Genomic DNA, 16,437 nt, shown 5'->3' with positions numbered 1-16,437 from the left:
GACTCTGGTTCAAAGCATGACAGCAGGAAGCCCTAGCTCAAACAGAGAACTTCAGCAAGCTATTCCATTGCTCTAGGTCTAAAAACGAACTAGTTAAATCAGCTTATTGCTAGCTACAAGTGAGAGATTCTATCCTACCTTCCTGTAGAATAGCAGACGTCTGGAAAAGATGCTAGCTGGGACTGTCAGAATGTCCTTCTAAAGCAGGAGATACCAACACAGAGGCATTAATACCATACTTCACAGGTTCCACGGCTGAGTTCTAGCACTGAAAATACATTAAGCCCCAGCTCAAAATAAGCCCTAAAAGAAGTTTTCTTGCAAGGTTGCCAAAGCTCTGGGCAGACTATCATGAACTGCCTACAGCTGCATGTGGAAGCAAGGGCATAACCTCCTGGCCCCATCCCCATACCAAACAGCACATGCTACAAGTTCCAACTATATAGGGCCCTCCATTTGTAGTCTAGCACACAAAAGCTTCAATTGCTGATGTGCACCCTTCATATTTCAACGGCACACGGAAGATGGGTTGAGAGTGGAGTTCCAAAGTGCTGCTCTACATTCTACACACGAATGCCTGCCTGTCAATTCTATCTCTCTCTCTCCAACAGTAGAAAGGTCTAGAGGGCTTTGGGGGGTGCAGCCCATGGCTTGCCCATCTCTGGTGTAAATGAAGAACTCACAGACAGGGAAGCTGTCATCCAAGGAGAATGGCCTCTAGCAATCTGCAGAGTCTTCTGGCCCCTGGCAATATTTTTTAATTTACAACCGTACACATCATTCCAAATTCAGCCATACTATAAAAGCCATGTTGTGGTCACAGACCTAACAACACTGAGAATGATTTAATTTTTTTCTCTGCTGCCACCAGTTTGACATTTGAGTGACCCCAAGGTTTTCTTCATTAGTCACAGCAGTTCAGACCCCCATGCATATCTGATTAGGATTTTTTGCCGCATTTTGCGTCATTTTACATTTTCTGAAACTGAACCTCGCTTGCTATTTTACTGGCTTTTCACGCAGTTTGGAGACACCTTATGGGGCTCTTCAGTATCAGCTTAGATTTTTTATCATCCTGAATAACGTGAAGCCATCTTCAAACTTGGTCATCCAGGAGTAAGTTGTACAGCTCCATTCTCCATACAAAGCCTTGTGTGGCTGCATGACTTACATCCCTTTATTGTAACAAATGTCCATTTACCTCTACCTTGTTCCTGTTTTACAACCCATTACCAACCTGTAACAGGAAGAGTATTAGTATTTATTTACAATACTTACATGCCACCCAACAACACAACTTCTCTGGTTAGTTCCTATGACTGGTAAGTTTACTTAGGAGACTTTGGCAAGGTATTTTCTCAAAGGTTTTTTGGAAGTGCAGGTATACAATATATAGAGGATCAAACTTTGGTACACATTTGTTAACACTTTCAAAGACGAGATAAGCAGTATATATTCCCTCTGTGGAAAGTGATTTCCCCTCATCAATATCTATCTTCAATAATGGTTCCAAAACAGATGTTATGCTAATGGGTTGTGTAACTAAATGGGAACATTGTCACAACAACAAAAATGGATAGGAAAGAGATTCATTCCTTAGGACAATTACGCAAATGCGGACACCATACTCCCTTTTCTTAATGTGCTACTTCAGCGCCACTATACAAACACTAATATCTACTTCCAATTTCCTTCACCTTTTGTTCTCATCTACTTTTTCGCTACGGATGTAGCGCACAATATTGTTTTCAACCAATCTACTGCTGGTTATGTAACCAAAACACCAGCTAGCACAATCTGTAAAGCCAAAATCATGGCTCAAGAAGTTCTTATAAATGATTTGCGTTAGTAAGAGCCTGTTAGTGTTCAATGTCACTACTCTCTTATACCATACCAAAAGTATTAATGTTTCATTTTCATGTTATAAGAATTTGGCTATGCTTTCTCTTCCTGCCCCCTTTCCTTCCCCCTCGCCCTCTCATGGAGGTGGGCAAAAAAAGTTCATTTACCTGGATGACTATCTGGCCATTTAGCAAATCCACCAACAAGGCGATCTTGGGTTGATAAAATGTAATTCCTGTTCTTTTCATAGTTTGTATACGGAAATATTTTCAGAAGCTGAAAGAAAGGTTTGTCGTGTTAACACACATTATCGGTTTTAGCATGCACCAGAAGTACAAATAGAGAACTGTAAAGTTTGTATACTCTTACTTTTTAAGAAGAAAAATGAATTTCTAGAATTAACTATAGGACATAAAATAGCACCTTTGATATTAAAGGTCAACCTAAATTAACTTATTAATGCAGAAGTTAAATAGTCAGAAGGCAGATTATGAATGACAGTGTCTTGCTTCAACTTTCAAGTTACCTTAAGCGTTGCTCCAACCCAAAATGAGTAGCAGGTATCCACAGGCTTGTTAGGTCGGCCATGATAACCATTCTGTTGCCTCATAATGCACCATCTCCTTATCCTGTCCAGCTGTTTCTCAGAGAATACCTCTTCAAGCTTACCCATTAGGCATAGGGATGCAATACCACAAAAAGTAGAGCCACCTGAAAAACCAGACAAGAGTTTCCCAAACATAGTTTTCAGTCTTCCATGGAGCTACTGAGGAAGCTCAGTTTACATAAACTACTGTATCTAAAAGACAATTTTAAGTGATGCACTGTCATTCACCCTAGCAGAGAGAGGAGGCACTGAGTTAAGCACATGTAGAGCTGGACAAACAATTTTCAAACAAAACGACTGGTAAGCCACTCAACCATGTTACTGTTTTGTTAACCAATTGTCATCCCACTTATACCACAGTATGCATGTGTGTTACTTTGCCTGTAGTTTTAGGCCAGGCGCAGATATAACACCATAATTAAGGGATTAGACTATGCTATCATAGGCTCCCACATGCGCACATTTCCTCCCAAGTCTGGGCTCACTTAAAAACTTCTGCAAAGAGAAATGCACATGCCAAGAAGCTTCCTTTTTGCGCTTGGTTTCATTGAGAGACACTGACAAAAATTGGATATCGTGAATCTTGTGTTGAGACCTCCTTGTTGAAGTAATGACCTTATTGCTTATTTATCACTTTCACAAGGAGGACTCTCAGCACAAGATTCATGATATCCAAATTTTGTCAATAACCTGCAATGAAGCCAAGCTCAAAAATAAAGTTTCTCAGTGCATGCAGTTTTTCCTTGCAGAAGTGTTCTATCTCATTACCACTGTATTAAAGTGATCCTTAAGAAAACAAATACCCTTACCATGAGATTCAAGTCCGGCTCCTTGGGCAAGCCCATTGTCATAAGACTGAAAAGGCAAAAGGCAAGCAAATGTAAGCATTCATGCAAACCTTTGAATGTACATTTCATTTTAGTAAAACTACATGGCCTTGTTGTTTCTAGTCTCCAACAGCCTAGGAGATGACTTTTCAAAGACACTGGACTAACTTCAAAGTTATAACCAAATGTATACAGCTAGACAGTGCTTAAATTCAACAACAACAACAACAACAACAACAACAACAACAACAACAACAACAACAACAACAACAATAATAATAATAATAATAGGTGGTGGTGGTGTTCTTCCACTCTATACAGGGGCCCAGATAATGCCATTATGAAAAGACAATAAATTCACTGACAAGCAGTTGTGACTGCTACCTGTGGGTTTGGGTTGGAAGAATGAAGGCAGCAAACAATGTCCACCCTTTCCTAAAAACTAATCAGCTGACTCAAAATAATCTGCTACTTGTAGACACCGGATGCCCAGATAACCAGGTGTGTCATAAACAATGAGAATGAAACATCACACCAAGTATAAAATAATTAGCTTGAAGGTAGGTAGAGGACCTAGTTTACTCCAGCACCAAACTCGTGATACTTAAAAAAACACAGAACACTGACCTAAGGTTTATCTGGATGCTGAGACTGACTGTTGTCATCTTGCTTGTAAGATAACTGGGAACTTTGCCCTTTTAAAGGAGGAACTGCAATCCTCCGCCCTTCCAATAATTATTGCACTCATATGTTTGACTGACACAAGACAGGAAATGTGAAAAGCCAAACAAACAGCAGCCGTTGCTGTTTGCACAGAATATATATTTTTAGCCTAATTACAGATTCCTAATTTTATTACTGAATGTGTAGAGAAGTTTACTCTATGCTCAGACTATAGCTATGCAAAACTAAAGCACAGCCCTTTAGGACGCTGGGCAATTCTAGAGCAGACTAGAAAGTTGTTTTCAAAACAGTTCCAGGTCATTGGATTTTTCTGTAATATTTCTTGCTGCACATTACCTTTGGTACCGAAGTATTCACTGAGCCAACTTTGACAGTGCTAAAGCTTATGTATCCCAATACTAAACAAACCAGTAAATCCAAGGAAAAAAACAGAATACATGAGGGTCAAGGGGCCCTTAGAATGGCATGGGCTGTGGTACAGAAATACAAAAAGAATCTAAGTCTATGAAAATACTGACTTGAAATAATATTTGACTTGCCAAAGGTGTTGCTACCTAACCAAATTATATTCAGCAGCATTCAAATTTGCACTGCAATGATAAAAACATAGAAGCTTGAACGAGCCTTATTTTCTTGCAAACGACAACATAGGAGATGTTGAAACAAAAACTACATCTTTGAATAATAGCACCCTTCTAACAATGGCATCTGTTTTGCCTGTGATAAAGGGGACATTATCAGTACAAGCCAGAACTGTACATAAATCAACAGTTCACTACAATGAAATACATGGGCACCTCAGAAACGTAGATACGGTGTTGAAAAGAAATACAGGTGAAACCCGGAAAATTAGAATATCATGGAAAAGTTCATTTATTTCAGTAATTCAACTTAAAAGGTGAAACTAATATATGAGATAGACTCATGACATGCAAAGCAAGATATGTCAAGCTTTATCTGTTATAACTGTGATGATCATGGCGTAAAGCTGATGAAAACCCCAAATTAACAATCTCAGAAAATTAGAATATTAAATGAAATCAGCAAAACAAGGACTGCAAATAGAGCAATATTGGACCTCTGAGAAGTAGAAGCATGCATATGTACTCAGTACTTGGTTTGGGCCCCTTTTGCATCAATTACTGCCTCAGTGCGGTGTGGCATGGATGCTATCAGCCTGTGGCACTGCTGAGGTGTTATGGAAGACCAGGATGCTTCAATAGCAGCCTTTAGCTCTTCTGCATTGCTCAGTTTCATGTCTCTCATCTGTCTCTTGGCAATGCTCCATAGATTCTCTATGGGGTTCAGGTCAGGCGAGTTTGCTGGCCAATCAAGCACAGTAATCCCATGGGCACTGAACTAGGTTTTGGTACTTTTGGCAGTGTGGCAGGTGCCAAAGTCCTGCTGGAAAATGAAGTCAGCATCCCCATAAAGCTCATCTGCAGAAGGAAGCATGAAGTGCTCCAGAATCTCCTGGTAGACGGCTGTGTTGACCCTGGACTTAATGAAGCACAGTGGACCAACACCAGCTGATGATTTGGCTCATTTGGAGCAGTTTTTGCATCTTATTTGGAAACCAAGGACCCAGAGTCTAGAGGAAGAACGGGGAGGCACACAATGCCAGATGCTTGAAGTCCAGTGTGAAGTTTCCACAGTCTGTGTTGATTTGGGGTGCCTATCTCATATATTAACCTTTTATATATGAGTTTCACCTTTTAAGCTGAATTACTGAAATAAATGAACTTTTCCACGATATTCTAATTTTCCGAGTTTCACCTGTATTTCCATTTTCCATTCTCCATATTACCCTTTCTGAGAAAAATTCAGGTTGCAAGGTAAGTTGCTATTTTGAATATTAGTGCTGCAAAAATATTCTAGACCAGTTGGGTACTCAAGAGTACACAGTACCAGCAACTCTTTTGTTGTTGTGAAAAAGTGCAACACACATACTGTTACAACTTCATGGTGAGTACCAGTACCTATTTTTCTAGAAGAAGAAAAAGCACTGTCCTAGATTAATCTAGTTTAAGAATAATTGTGCTTGTTAATTCCTAAATATAATACTTTTGCTTCTAGGAGACTCATGTCTGCTATGAAGAAACTCCACTAATGTATTCTGGTGCTGGGAATTTTGAGAGATCTCAAGCACAAAGATAACAAATACCATATTTTTCTATGTATATGACACCTATTTTTTTAAACGCAAACTTAAGAAATCAATATTTTAAATTAGGGTTGCCAAAACCACGAATGCCACTGTAACTTACAAGCAGATGGAAAGGTAAAGGTAAAGGACCCCTGGACGGTTAAGTCCAGTCAAAGGTGACTATGGGATTGCGGCGCTCATCTTGCTTTCAGGCTGTGAGAGCTGGCGTTTCTCCACAGACAGATTTCTGCGTCACGTAGCCAGCATGACTAAACTGCTACTGGCGCAACAGAAAACCGTGACAGAAACCAGAGCGCATGGAAACACCATTTACCTTCCCACCGCAGCGGTACCTACTTATCTACTTGCACTGATGTGCTTTCAAACTGCTAGGTTGACAGGAGCTGGGACAGAGCTGGGACAGGAGTGTGGGACACCCTGTCGTGGGAATCCGAACTGCCGATATTCCGATTGGCAAGCCCAAGATGCCCAGTGGTTTAGACTACCATCCATGTATTAGACGGCCCCAATTTTTTACTAAAAAATAATAATAGCAAAAAGCATTGTCTTATACACGGGAAAATATGGTATATTCACACTGCTCTTAACTGACCACAAAGCAAAAGTCATCACTGTCTTCAGAGAATGCTAGTATAACAGAAATCTAAAAAGGGGCAGACTTTGATAATCAGAGCATTCACCTCTATTCTCCAACCTATTAAGCTGGAAAAGAAATGGAACACTACAGGGTAGGGTAGGACAAAGTGTTTGCATGCAAAGTAGAGATGAGGCATTTTCTGGAGTGCTTAACCTTTCTTAATTACTTTTATAAAATTCTCCAAATGATCCCTCCCCCCCCCATTTCCTAGGAACTACATGTGGGAGCCCCATGCCCTTTTCTTGGTGGTGAACAGGAGTGAATTTTTGTCCCAGGTGAGAAATAGGGATGGAGTAAGTCTGATATTGCTGTGCAGTAAATGTCTCCCAGTTTGATGTTTCTTGGCATCAACATGTAGAATACAGCAACAGCAGCAGCAACAACAACAACAACAACAACAACAACTGGGGGCTGCAGAGAGCAGGTTGCAGAGGAAAAGCAGCAGGCTCTCTGCAAAAGCCTCACTGCCTTTGCTTTATATGTCACAAGCAAAGGTAGGGCCCCAAATTCCTACGTTTGCTGCCAAATGCCTAGTTCTGCTTGTACACAAAAAAATTCTGCTATGCTCTATGAAAAGATTCACATAGCCACTGGCAGAGGAACAGGGGGAGGGGGGAGCGCACTGCCCCCGGGAAGGGGGGGTACCATTGCGGCCACCCCCCAAACACGCGCCACACACACCCCACCACGCTGGGCGGCGTGCCACGCCCCTGAGACACATGCCACGCCCCTGCCTGCTCTCCATCCCCAGTGCTGGAGCATGCAGCTTCGCCACTGCACATAGCACATTTGTAATCACCCTCCCCTTTATATGTCTCTCTCAGAAATATAGCATTCACTGTTTTCCTTATTCTACCAGTAGTATTTTTGACCTTTCAAGCAGCTCAGGATGCATTCTTCACGTTTCAGCTTTTAAACGTCAACTTCCACAATCACCTCCCAGGACACAGCTTACCTAATGGCAATCTACACATTCATTCCTGTACAGCAGTTGAGAGCTGACTGCTTACGGCTTTGGCAGAATTTGAACTAAAGAGGGAAAACATAGAAGGACTATCTGTTTGACGTGCTTTTCAAGAGCAGTATTCTGGAGCACACTTGAGCATTCAAGTGTATAATCAAGTGTACTTGAAGTCTAGTGTCTCAGTACAAGTGTTAACTATGCAAGAGCTACTGGCTTTCTGCACATCAGATCAAGACTAAAAATACAGCATGCCAGATTCTTGGCATTGTGCAGGATTGATGGTGCAGTGCGGGATTCTCTTTTTATGAAATACCTGGTGGCAAAACTGCAGCCTATTGGTTACTGCGCATCTCTAGGAGAAGCCCATAGAGACAGTGCCTAGGAAGTGTCAGTCTGCCATGCTAATGATGGTCTGCTGGTGCAGATTCCAAACTTGTAAGGTAAAGGTAAAGGTAACCCTGCCCGTACGGGCCAGTCTTGACAGACTCTGGGGTTGTGCGCCCATCTCACTCAAGAGGCCGGGGGCCAGCGCTGTCCGGAGACACTTCCGGGTCACGTGGCCAGCGTGACATCGCTGCTCTGGTCAGAGCCAGAGCCGCACACGGAAACGCTGTTTACCTTCCCGCTGGTAAGCGGTCCCTATTTATCTACTTGCACCCGGAGGTGCTTTCGAACTGCTAGGTTGGCAGGCGCTGGGACCGAGCAGCGGGAGCGCACCCCGCCGCAGGGATTCGAACCGCCGACCTTTCGATCGGCAAGCCCTAGGCGCTGAGGCTTTAACCCACAGCGCCATCTGCGTCCCAGTTTAACTCATTTATAGTATCAGCTAAAAGAGAACAGGAAACTCAGGGCCTGGGTTGTTAATCTGTAACCCATGTACTCTGACAGATAATAGGCAATAGCTCATGCTGTTCACAACACAATCCTGTATTTCTATACTTACAAAAGGCAACATTTAAATTATTTGAACTTAAACTAGATTTATACCTTAAGTAAAGCTGTGCCCAACTAGCCACAGCAATTATATTTTCACCATGCTACAGGGCAGGATTCCAGCGTTGCAATCACACTAGTATGGAAAACGTTAACGTAAAATATGAACTGGTAGCTTTTCAGTTTTTGAAAGGTCTATATGCCAATAACATCATAAAGGTAAAGGGTAAAGAGACCCCTGACCATTAGGTCCAGTCGTGGCCGACTCTGGGGTTGCGGCGCTCATCTCGCTTTATTGGCCGAGGGAGACGTTGTACAGCTTCCGGGTCATGTGGCCAGCATGACTAAGCTGCTTCTGGCGAACCAGAGCAGCGCACGGAAATGGCGTTTACCTTCCCGCCGGAGCAGTACCTATTTATCTACTTGCACTTTGACGTGCTTTCGAACTGCTAGGTTGGCAGGAGCAGGGACTGAACAACGGGAGCTCACCCTGTCGTGGAGATTCGAACCGCCGACCTTCCGATCGGCAAATCCTAGGCTCTGTGGTTTAACCCACAGCACCACCCGTGTCCCAATAACATCATAAAAAGCAGCAATATAAGAATTTTGAATGTTGAAATCCTATGGCTATGTACCATATTTCTAAGTAAACGTACACAAGATTGTAATGTTGGAGCCTTACAGTGCAACCGTATGCAAGCATATTTAGGAATAAGTCCCACTAAGTTCAGACTTACTCACAGCTAAGTTCACAAAGGATTGCAGTCTGAATTGCCCAGAAGGGCTAATACTATCCATGAATGAATGCACAGAATACTTAATATTTCTTGTACACAATCAGAATAGGCAACAATTTATATCAAAGTGGAGGCTATTTAGCAGTCATGAAATCCATCATTATTTCTAGTAAGAAGAAAAACTAAGTAGCATATATCACTGTAGCATCATAAAAATTCATGTTTTAGAAGTTCTTTGTGTCCTAAATCATTAAGCATATCCTAATGTTGTCTCTCTCACGCTGCTCATTACAAAGGCAAATCTATGCATTATTGCTATAATATTCTGCATTAAATATGTTTGGATGCAGGAAAACTGGCAAAGAAGCTGCTTTATTGCTTTAGTTCCTCAATCAACACAGGGATACAAAATGTATGCATATGAAATGTTAAGAAAAGATTCTCTGAATAGAGGAAGTTGAAAAAATTTGATTTGCAAAACTCACCATGCTCCTCCTGATATAGTCAATGGCTTTCTTTGTATCCATCCCTGACCAGTTGTTAAGCATGTAGCATATACAAGCAGCACAGTACACAAATCTCATGTCATTTTCACTTCCTTCCAGGACTGCACAAAAACTAAAACATATAGAAGTTATGCAACAGTTACTGCTCTGTTCAACTGAATCTCAATCTGGGTTTGTTTTGGGGGGGGGGGTTAGAACAAAACATAATTTACTTCAAACTGTCAGTTTCTATGGGAAAATGATCTAATTACCTCCTGAAAGCAGAACCCTGTCAGGTGATTACAAGACCTCTTTCAGTCATTTACTACAAAGCCAGCATACACACACTAGCTAGTGAAAGTACCATTTTGACCAGCCAGCATACCCACCACTCACCTGAGTAGCAGGGACTAAACTGAATTATTCTGTGCCATGTCCCATTAGCAAGGCCTTCTGCTTCCTAGAGCAAGGGTTATAAAACTTTCTTCCCCCAAGGTTGTTGAAAATTATGGAGGTCCGCCAGTCACAAAATGGTGACACAGAGAGGCAGGGTTTGGCATAATCAGCAAGAATTCTGCATTTGTAATCACAGCTTTTCATGAAAGCTCATGATTTCTACACCCCTCCCCACAAATATTAAGACAACCAGGTCCATCTGCTTTCTAGAACTTATGGAAACCAGCATATTGCTGAGCTACTAAATGGAGAAGAATTAAAACAAGCAAGATCAAATTATGGTTGTTGCTGCTTTGGTTGCAGCCATACCCAAGATTCAGGAGTCACTTTTTCCATCTATATAAAGTCTGCAGTCTATGAAAGGAGCCAGTCTCAGCAATGGAGGGAAGAATGCTCAGTTTGAAAGGCAAGCCAAAGAGATCAAAGTCATGTCTGTGGGTACACTGGAACAAGGAAAAGGGCTCTAGACCAGACTGGAACAGCAGTAAAAGCATTTGAGCGCCCACGAGGGTCTATTAAGAGGTTCTGGAGATCAGCAGGAATTACCATATATACTCAAGTATAAGCCATTTTTTTCAGCACATTTTTTAATGCTGAAAAAGCCCCCCTCGGCTTATACTCGAGTGAGGGTCCTTTCAGGCTGCTCCTTCCTCCTCCTCTGCCTTTGCCATTCTGTGGTAAAATTAGGTGCCTCGGCTTATATTCGGGTCGGCTTATACTCGAGTATATACAGTACACCTTTAATGAGTTGCTGTGATAGGAGAACTGAGGACATTCAGCAAACTATATAGCACAGTACTCTTCCCTACCTAAATCTGCAAAAGTCTCTTGACTTCCTGACTTCTCTAAATGCTGTTTTTGGTAGCCTAGAGCCCTTTGACCAGTTGCCGGCAATATAGGGAACAGACAACAAGTTACTGGCATTTAAAGACTAGGCTCTGAAACCCCCAGTGAAAGAACACCATTAAATGCAAGAATGCAGGCTTCCTATCTGTGCTATGTGAAATGAAGAAGGAGACATCTCTGCTTGCTAGAATACCCTAGTCTCAGTTTGCTTTCCCTGGCAAGAAGAGACCTCAAAGTATGTAAGCTTCCTCTTGCTTACTGTGCTCAAGCCCTCAGTTTCCTCACGCTGGATTCAGTCTCACCAGTTCCTCCTTTACTGTACTGTGCATTATGTATTTGGATCCAGTTTTCCCTTTCTAAAAATATTTAACACCTGGCAACACAGAATTCACTGTACCTCCCGTCGTCCAGCTGGAGAGCTCTTAGTCCTGCCAAGCAGGCTTCTTTATTTACTCGGCTCAAGTCATCGCCAAGAATAACTAAGCAGGAAAGGCCAGTGTAAGTCATTGCTATGTGCCCACTATCATAGGGATGAGCAATACCGGGACCCTGAAACACAAGAAAATGCAATTATTATGAGAGTTTATAGTTCTCAACGGATGACAAAATAAGCATTTCTTTTAGCAGAAAACAGAGATTGTTTTCCTGAAGTGTCTTTGGGCAGGAGCATTGTTCTAGGCACATTTTGCGACAGAGAACTCCATTAGCACAAACAGTTTCTGAGCTCAGGGTGCAGTACTGAGCCTAAAATTCAGATTTAAACTGCAGAGTGGAAGGAAAGGAGGACCTTTTTCTGCCTCCCCACTTCTAGCTATTCTCTGAAGAAGACCCTCTTAAGAATATTAGAGGGGAGATTGGCAGAGGAAGGACTAGCCCATGTGAAAAATCATTTTTAGCTTTGTATTCCTGTTATTTTAAAAAAAAACGCACCTGGACATTCTGTTGTTGCGTCCATAACCTAGGTTTAAGGTGCCATTTAACTCCTCGCTTTCATATCTCAGTTCCTAACACTGGGTAGGAGAAACATCAGGAGAATTGCCTGAATGGCTAAATATAAATGCCCACCTCTGCATGACCCACACATAGCAGCAGCTATGCAAATAGCAGGAAGTGTGACAGTTATTTTAAGACCAGGGTACATTTCCAGCACCAGAAGAATTTTGCACAGATTTCTACGAACTGATGGCGGCTTCCAGTGTGCCAGTTTAGTCCTGTATGGCAGATCTCAACTACTGTACTAGGATAGATGACCAAACTAGACTTTCCTTTGCAAATATTCCTGAAACGTTCAGTCTAGAAAGACAGCTTGAGAAATAAATAAAATATTTTAACAAGCTGGTCCTGCAGAAAGGACTTCACAATACCTTTCAGTATTTTCTGGGATTTACATTAGAGATTCCAGGTTACAAAATTCTGGCACCATGTAAAAGGATACAATGAGTTATCACCACACATGTAATATCACTTTCAATAAATTTAGAAATATGATCACACCATATAAATAGTGACAACCTAAAAAATAATCACACTCTGTTTATGGGAATTTCAGGGTTGCCATGTGTCCTCTTTTTCCAGGACATGTTCTCTTTTTCAGGAGGTAAATTTTGAGACAAATTGCATTTATTGGCTTGTAAGGCCATCATAGTATCCTCTTTTTTGCTCTTCAAAATATGGCAACCCTATTTTAAAAAGAGGCCACTCAAGCCCAGGTGGCTTACATTCTAGGGATGTGCATTCTCCCTCATTTCCATGAAAATTTATGGAAATATGGATATGATGTAAGTCTGATGTGTTATGCAGCATTTAGAAAGTCTTGTCATTTTTAAAGAAGGACTTCACACCTCTCACAACTGTAAAGAAAAGCCCACACGTGTTGGTTTGCCTGCCCATCATGCTAAGTCTATCTTAAGGGCATCTATTTTTGTGTCTTCCTCACAAGAACCACACTGATGCTGTCCTGATAACAGCAAGACAGAAATGTTAGGAATGGAATTTCTGTCCATGCAGCCAGCCTGCTAGCACACTGACACTGCAGACTTATTTGACTCCTCTGAACTTGCACTCCGTGTATTTGATTTGTGTTCCCTTTCTAACCCACTTTCAATCCTCAGGCTATTCATACTTCAAGGACCCCACTTCTCGCGCCTGCCACAAACTACATGAGACAACCACGTTATAAAAGTGAAGGTTTCCTATGAAGAATATCCTCATTTAGAATACAACATTCAAATGTGTGTTCAGGCAATGCTGCAGGAATCTGAGGATTTGCTGCATTTTTCCGTGTATAACACACCCCCATGTATAAGACTCTTTTTTGGGACTCAAAATTGAGAAAATGGGGGGAGATTGCCCACAGTTATTGAGCTCGGGGGGGGGGGATTGCACAGTACTGGAAGGGGGAGTTTTGCCGAAAATCGCTCACCCGCAACAGCCAATTGCACACACATAGACGAAGCCACCATTCGTCTCCACACTCGCCAAAAGCAAGCACCAAAACAGCCAATAGCCAGCAGACCTTGGCAGACGCACCAATCACCTGCAAAAATGGCGCTGACAATCTCCTGCTCGCGGCAGACACCAATCACCCATCCCACCTCTCCAATATCTGTGTATAAGAAGCCCCCAATTTTTAGCATCATTTTTTAATAAAATAACCTTGTCTTATACACGGAAAACTACGGTAAGTCATGAATTAACACCTTTTGTCTGCACGTGTCCAAGCTATGGAATGACGGAAAGAGAGTGAGCAAGATTCGCATCTGATAAAGACCCGAAGGAGTTGCAAATGGCCATGATTTGTGCAAAGTTAAAAGCAAGATAAACCTGAATAAAATCAGAACTACTTTTAAAAGTAGTGTTCTGTGGGCACATCTTGAAAGACCTGTGGTTCCAAAATAAAGAACTGAACCGAGCACATACTCCAGAAAGCACTGCTGCTGAGCAGATGCTGTTGGTTTTAACAGACCTCAAGTAGGATATGAGCAGAGGTTGCACAGCTTCACTGCTTAGTCGATTCTATGAAAAGTGAACAGAGTACCCTATGTTCACATCAACTTGAAATTCTTGGGTCACAAAGGTTCACAGAACAACCAAACCATTACATTATCAAGTCGCAGGCTTCCACACATCATACCTGCCCAGTTACATTCAATGTAGTTACTTTAGTAACTTACGGTGCAATCCTAACTTCACTTATCTGGGAGCAAGCCTCATTCAATTCAATGTGACTTGCTTCTGAGTAGTCAATTTCCCTATTTCTATTCTTATTGGTTTTAAAAGCATAAAGCACTTTAAAAAGTTGTGCATCCATTTCTAGCTTTCATTAAAATATGGCTTCGATAATAAGAGCACTGTTCTGCCTCACAGAAATGTTTTCAATTTACGAGCAGAATTTACAAAAATAGAGTGCTATTTTTACTTTAAAAAATGCTCACCTCAGAGCCTTATTTCATGATCATGTAAATATTTGTTAAAAGGCTGCAAAGGAAAGCACTGTAATTTTTTTCATGTAGTATTCACTAACCTTGGACGGATTGAATGGCATTCCCAGATACGAAGAACCACGGAATCCACAGCGATGCATGTTTGATCCTTTGTAGGAAACAAAACAACCCTAGTTTAACTTTGTGCATTCATTTTCAAATTACTAGCTATTTGTTTTAAACAATTCTACTGAAACTTAAAGTCTTTCTCTGGCTCATGATTAATGCCAAATCATATTCCCTAGCTCAGACTGCTATCCTGCAAACTTAACTTGGAGTAACTCCTATTGAACTCTGTGAACCCACTTACTTTTGAGTAAAGGCGCTGGCAACTGTTCTGTCCCCAAAGGCCACATGCAGCTCTGCATTTACAACCATTTTTCACAGAAGGCCAATGGGAGTGGTTAGTTTTTCCACCCTGCCACATACGCATCATTTTCTGAGTTCTACAAACACTCCATCCTACGTAGTTGATGTAGAAATGGTCAGCCAGCCATTTTCAGTCTATCCCCTCCTCAGACTGACCTTCCAGGAAAATACAGCTGCTGTTCTGGGATCTAGCCTAACACGCTTGCAGAGATAAGAGCTGTAATAAGCAACAGCTAAATAAAAACAAGCTGTATTTTACAAATTGTTAGGAGTCATTCTGCAAAGAAACAGAAAAGATTACTGTAACTTTAAGAACTGTTTCTGTGAGTTCTGGGTGTGAGTTCTGGGCTGATTAGATACAGCTAGTGATGAGTACAAAAGGAGGAGAAGTTGCAGTTTGAATTTGTCTGCAAAAGAGAACACCCACATGCTTTGTGTTTGTAAGTTTGTAAATAAAACTCTTGCTTGAGGATTTTACACCTGTCTCATGGTTCTGTCGTCTGCTGCCAGGAAGATATAGCTCCAACACAAATGTCATACAAGTATATAAACTTTGAGCCAAAGTAAGGCATATAGAACCATACAAAAACAAATTTATTACAGCAATTATATTAAAGAGTTCATGTACCAATTGTTTGTCTTATGTATATTCTCTGTCTAAAAACTGAAAGAAAAAGAAAATTCATGCAAAAGTACCAGTCAGATCCCCCAATAGGGGTCTCCAAGGATCACAAGCATACAAAGCATTCATCCTGCACAAAGAAGTCTTGTTTAAAGAGGGGGGTTTTCCATCTGAGATATACTAAATAATGAAGGTCGTCCTACATATTAATTTTTAATGTCACTCCAGTATTTATGGTGGTTTGTATCCAATGCACCCTTCCATTCACGGAAGACTCTTTGATTTAGGGGAGGCTAACAAAAGTGGGACGCAGGTGGCGCTGTGGGTTAAAGCCTCAGCGCCTAGGACTTGCCGATCGAAAGGTCGGCGGTTCGAATCCCTGCGGCGGGGTGCGCTCCCGCTGCTCGGTCCCAGCGCCTGCCAACCTAGCAGTTCGAAAGCACCTCTGGGTGCAAGTAGATAAATAGGGACCGCTTACCAGCGGGAAGGTAAACGGCGTTTCCGTGTGCGGCTCTGGCTCACCAGAGCAGCGATGTCACGCTGGCCACGTGACCCGGAAGTGTCTCCGGACAGCGCTGGCCCCTGGCCTCTTAAGTGAGATGGGCGCACGACCCCAGAGTCTGTCAAGACTGGCCCGTACGGGCAGGGGTACCTTTACTGTTACCTTTAACAAAAGTGGGAAGGGGGCAAAGCAGTGACTGCAGACAGTCAGGTCGTGTATCCACAGCAGTGACCAGAGGAGGAATGAGCTCTGGGAGGAGCACAGAGAGAAGAAAACA

The 16,437-nt window shown here is 42.0% G+C and overlaps 1 protein-coding gene across 3 annotated transcripts in view; it reads right to left on the bottom strand.

The window, feature by feature from the left end:
• Positions 1-16,437, bottom strand: part of PGGT1B (protein geranylgeranyltransferase type I subunit beta) — a 30,109-nt gene that overhangs the window by 4,469 nt on the left and 9,203 nt on the right. For 2 of the 3 annotated variants that reach the window (XM_079995756.1, XM_079995755.1), the window contains exons 3-9: positions 14,709-14,776; positions 11,583-11,734; positions 9,884-10,016; positions 3,259-3,304; positions 2,369-2,553; positions 2,010-2,118; positions 139-198 (exon numbers count right to left, since the gene is read on the bottom strand). In XM_079995756.1, the coding sequence (XP_079851882.1) occupies positions 173-198; positions 2,010-2,118; positions 2,369-2,553; positions 3,259-3,304; positions 9,884-10,016; positions 11,583-11,734; positions 14,709-14,776 (719 nt within the window). In that variant the 3' untranslated portion in view covers positions 139-172. The remainder of the gene's footprint in view (positions 1-138; positions 199-2,009; positions 2,119-2,368; positions 2,554-3,258; positions 3,305-9,883; positions 10,017-11,582; positions 11,735-14,708; positions 14,777-16,437) is intronic. The other variant, XM_079995754.1, reaches the window with a different exon arrangement.

Source organism: Podarcis cretensis (assembly GCF_951804945.1).
Source record: "Podarcis cretensis genome assembly, chromosome: 11".
NCBI lineage: Eukaryota > Metazoa > Chordata > Lepidosauria > Squamata > Lacertidae > Podarcis > Podarcis cretensis.
The sequence above is the reverse complement of the archived record's forward strand: the minus strand, read 5'-3'. Positions and strand labels throughout refer to the sequence as shown.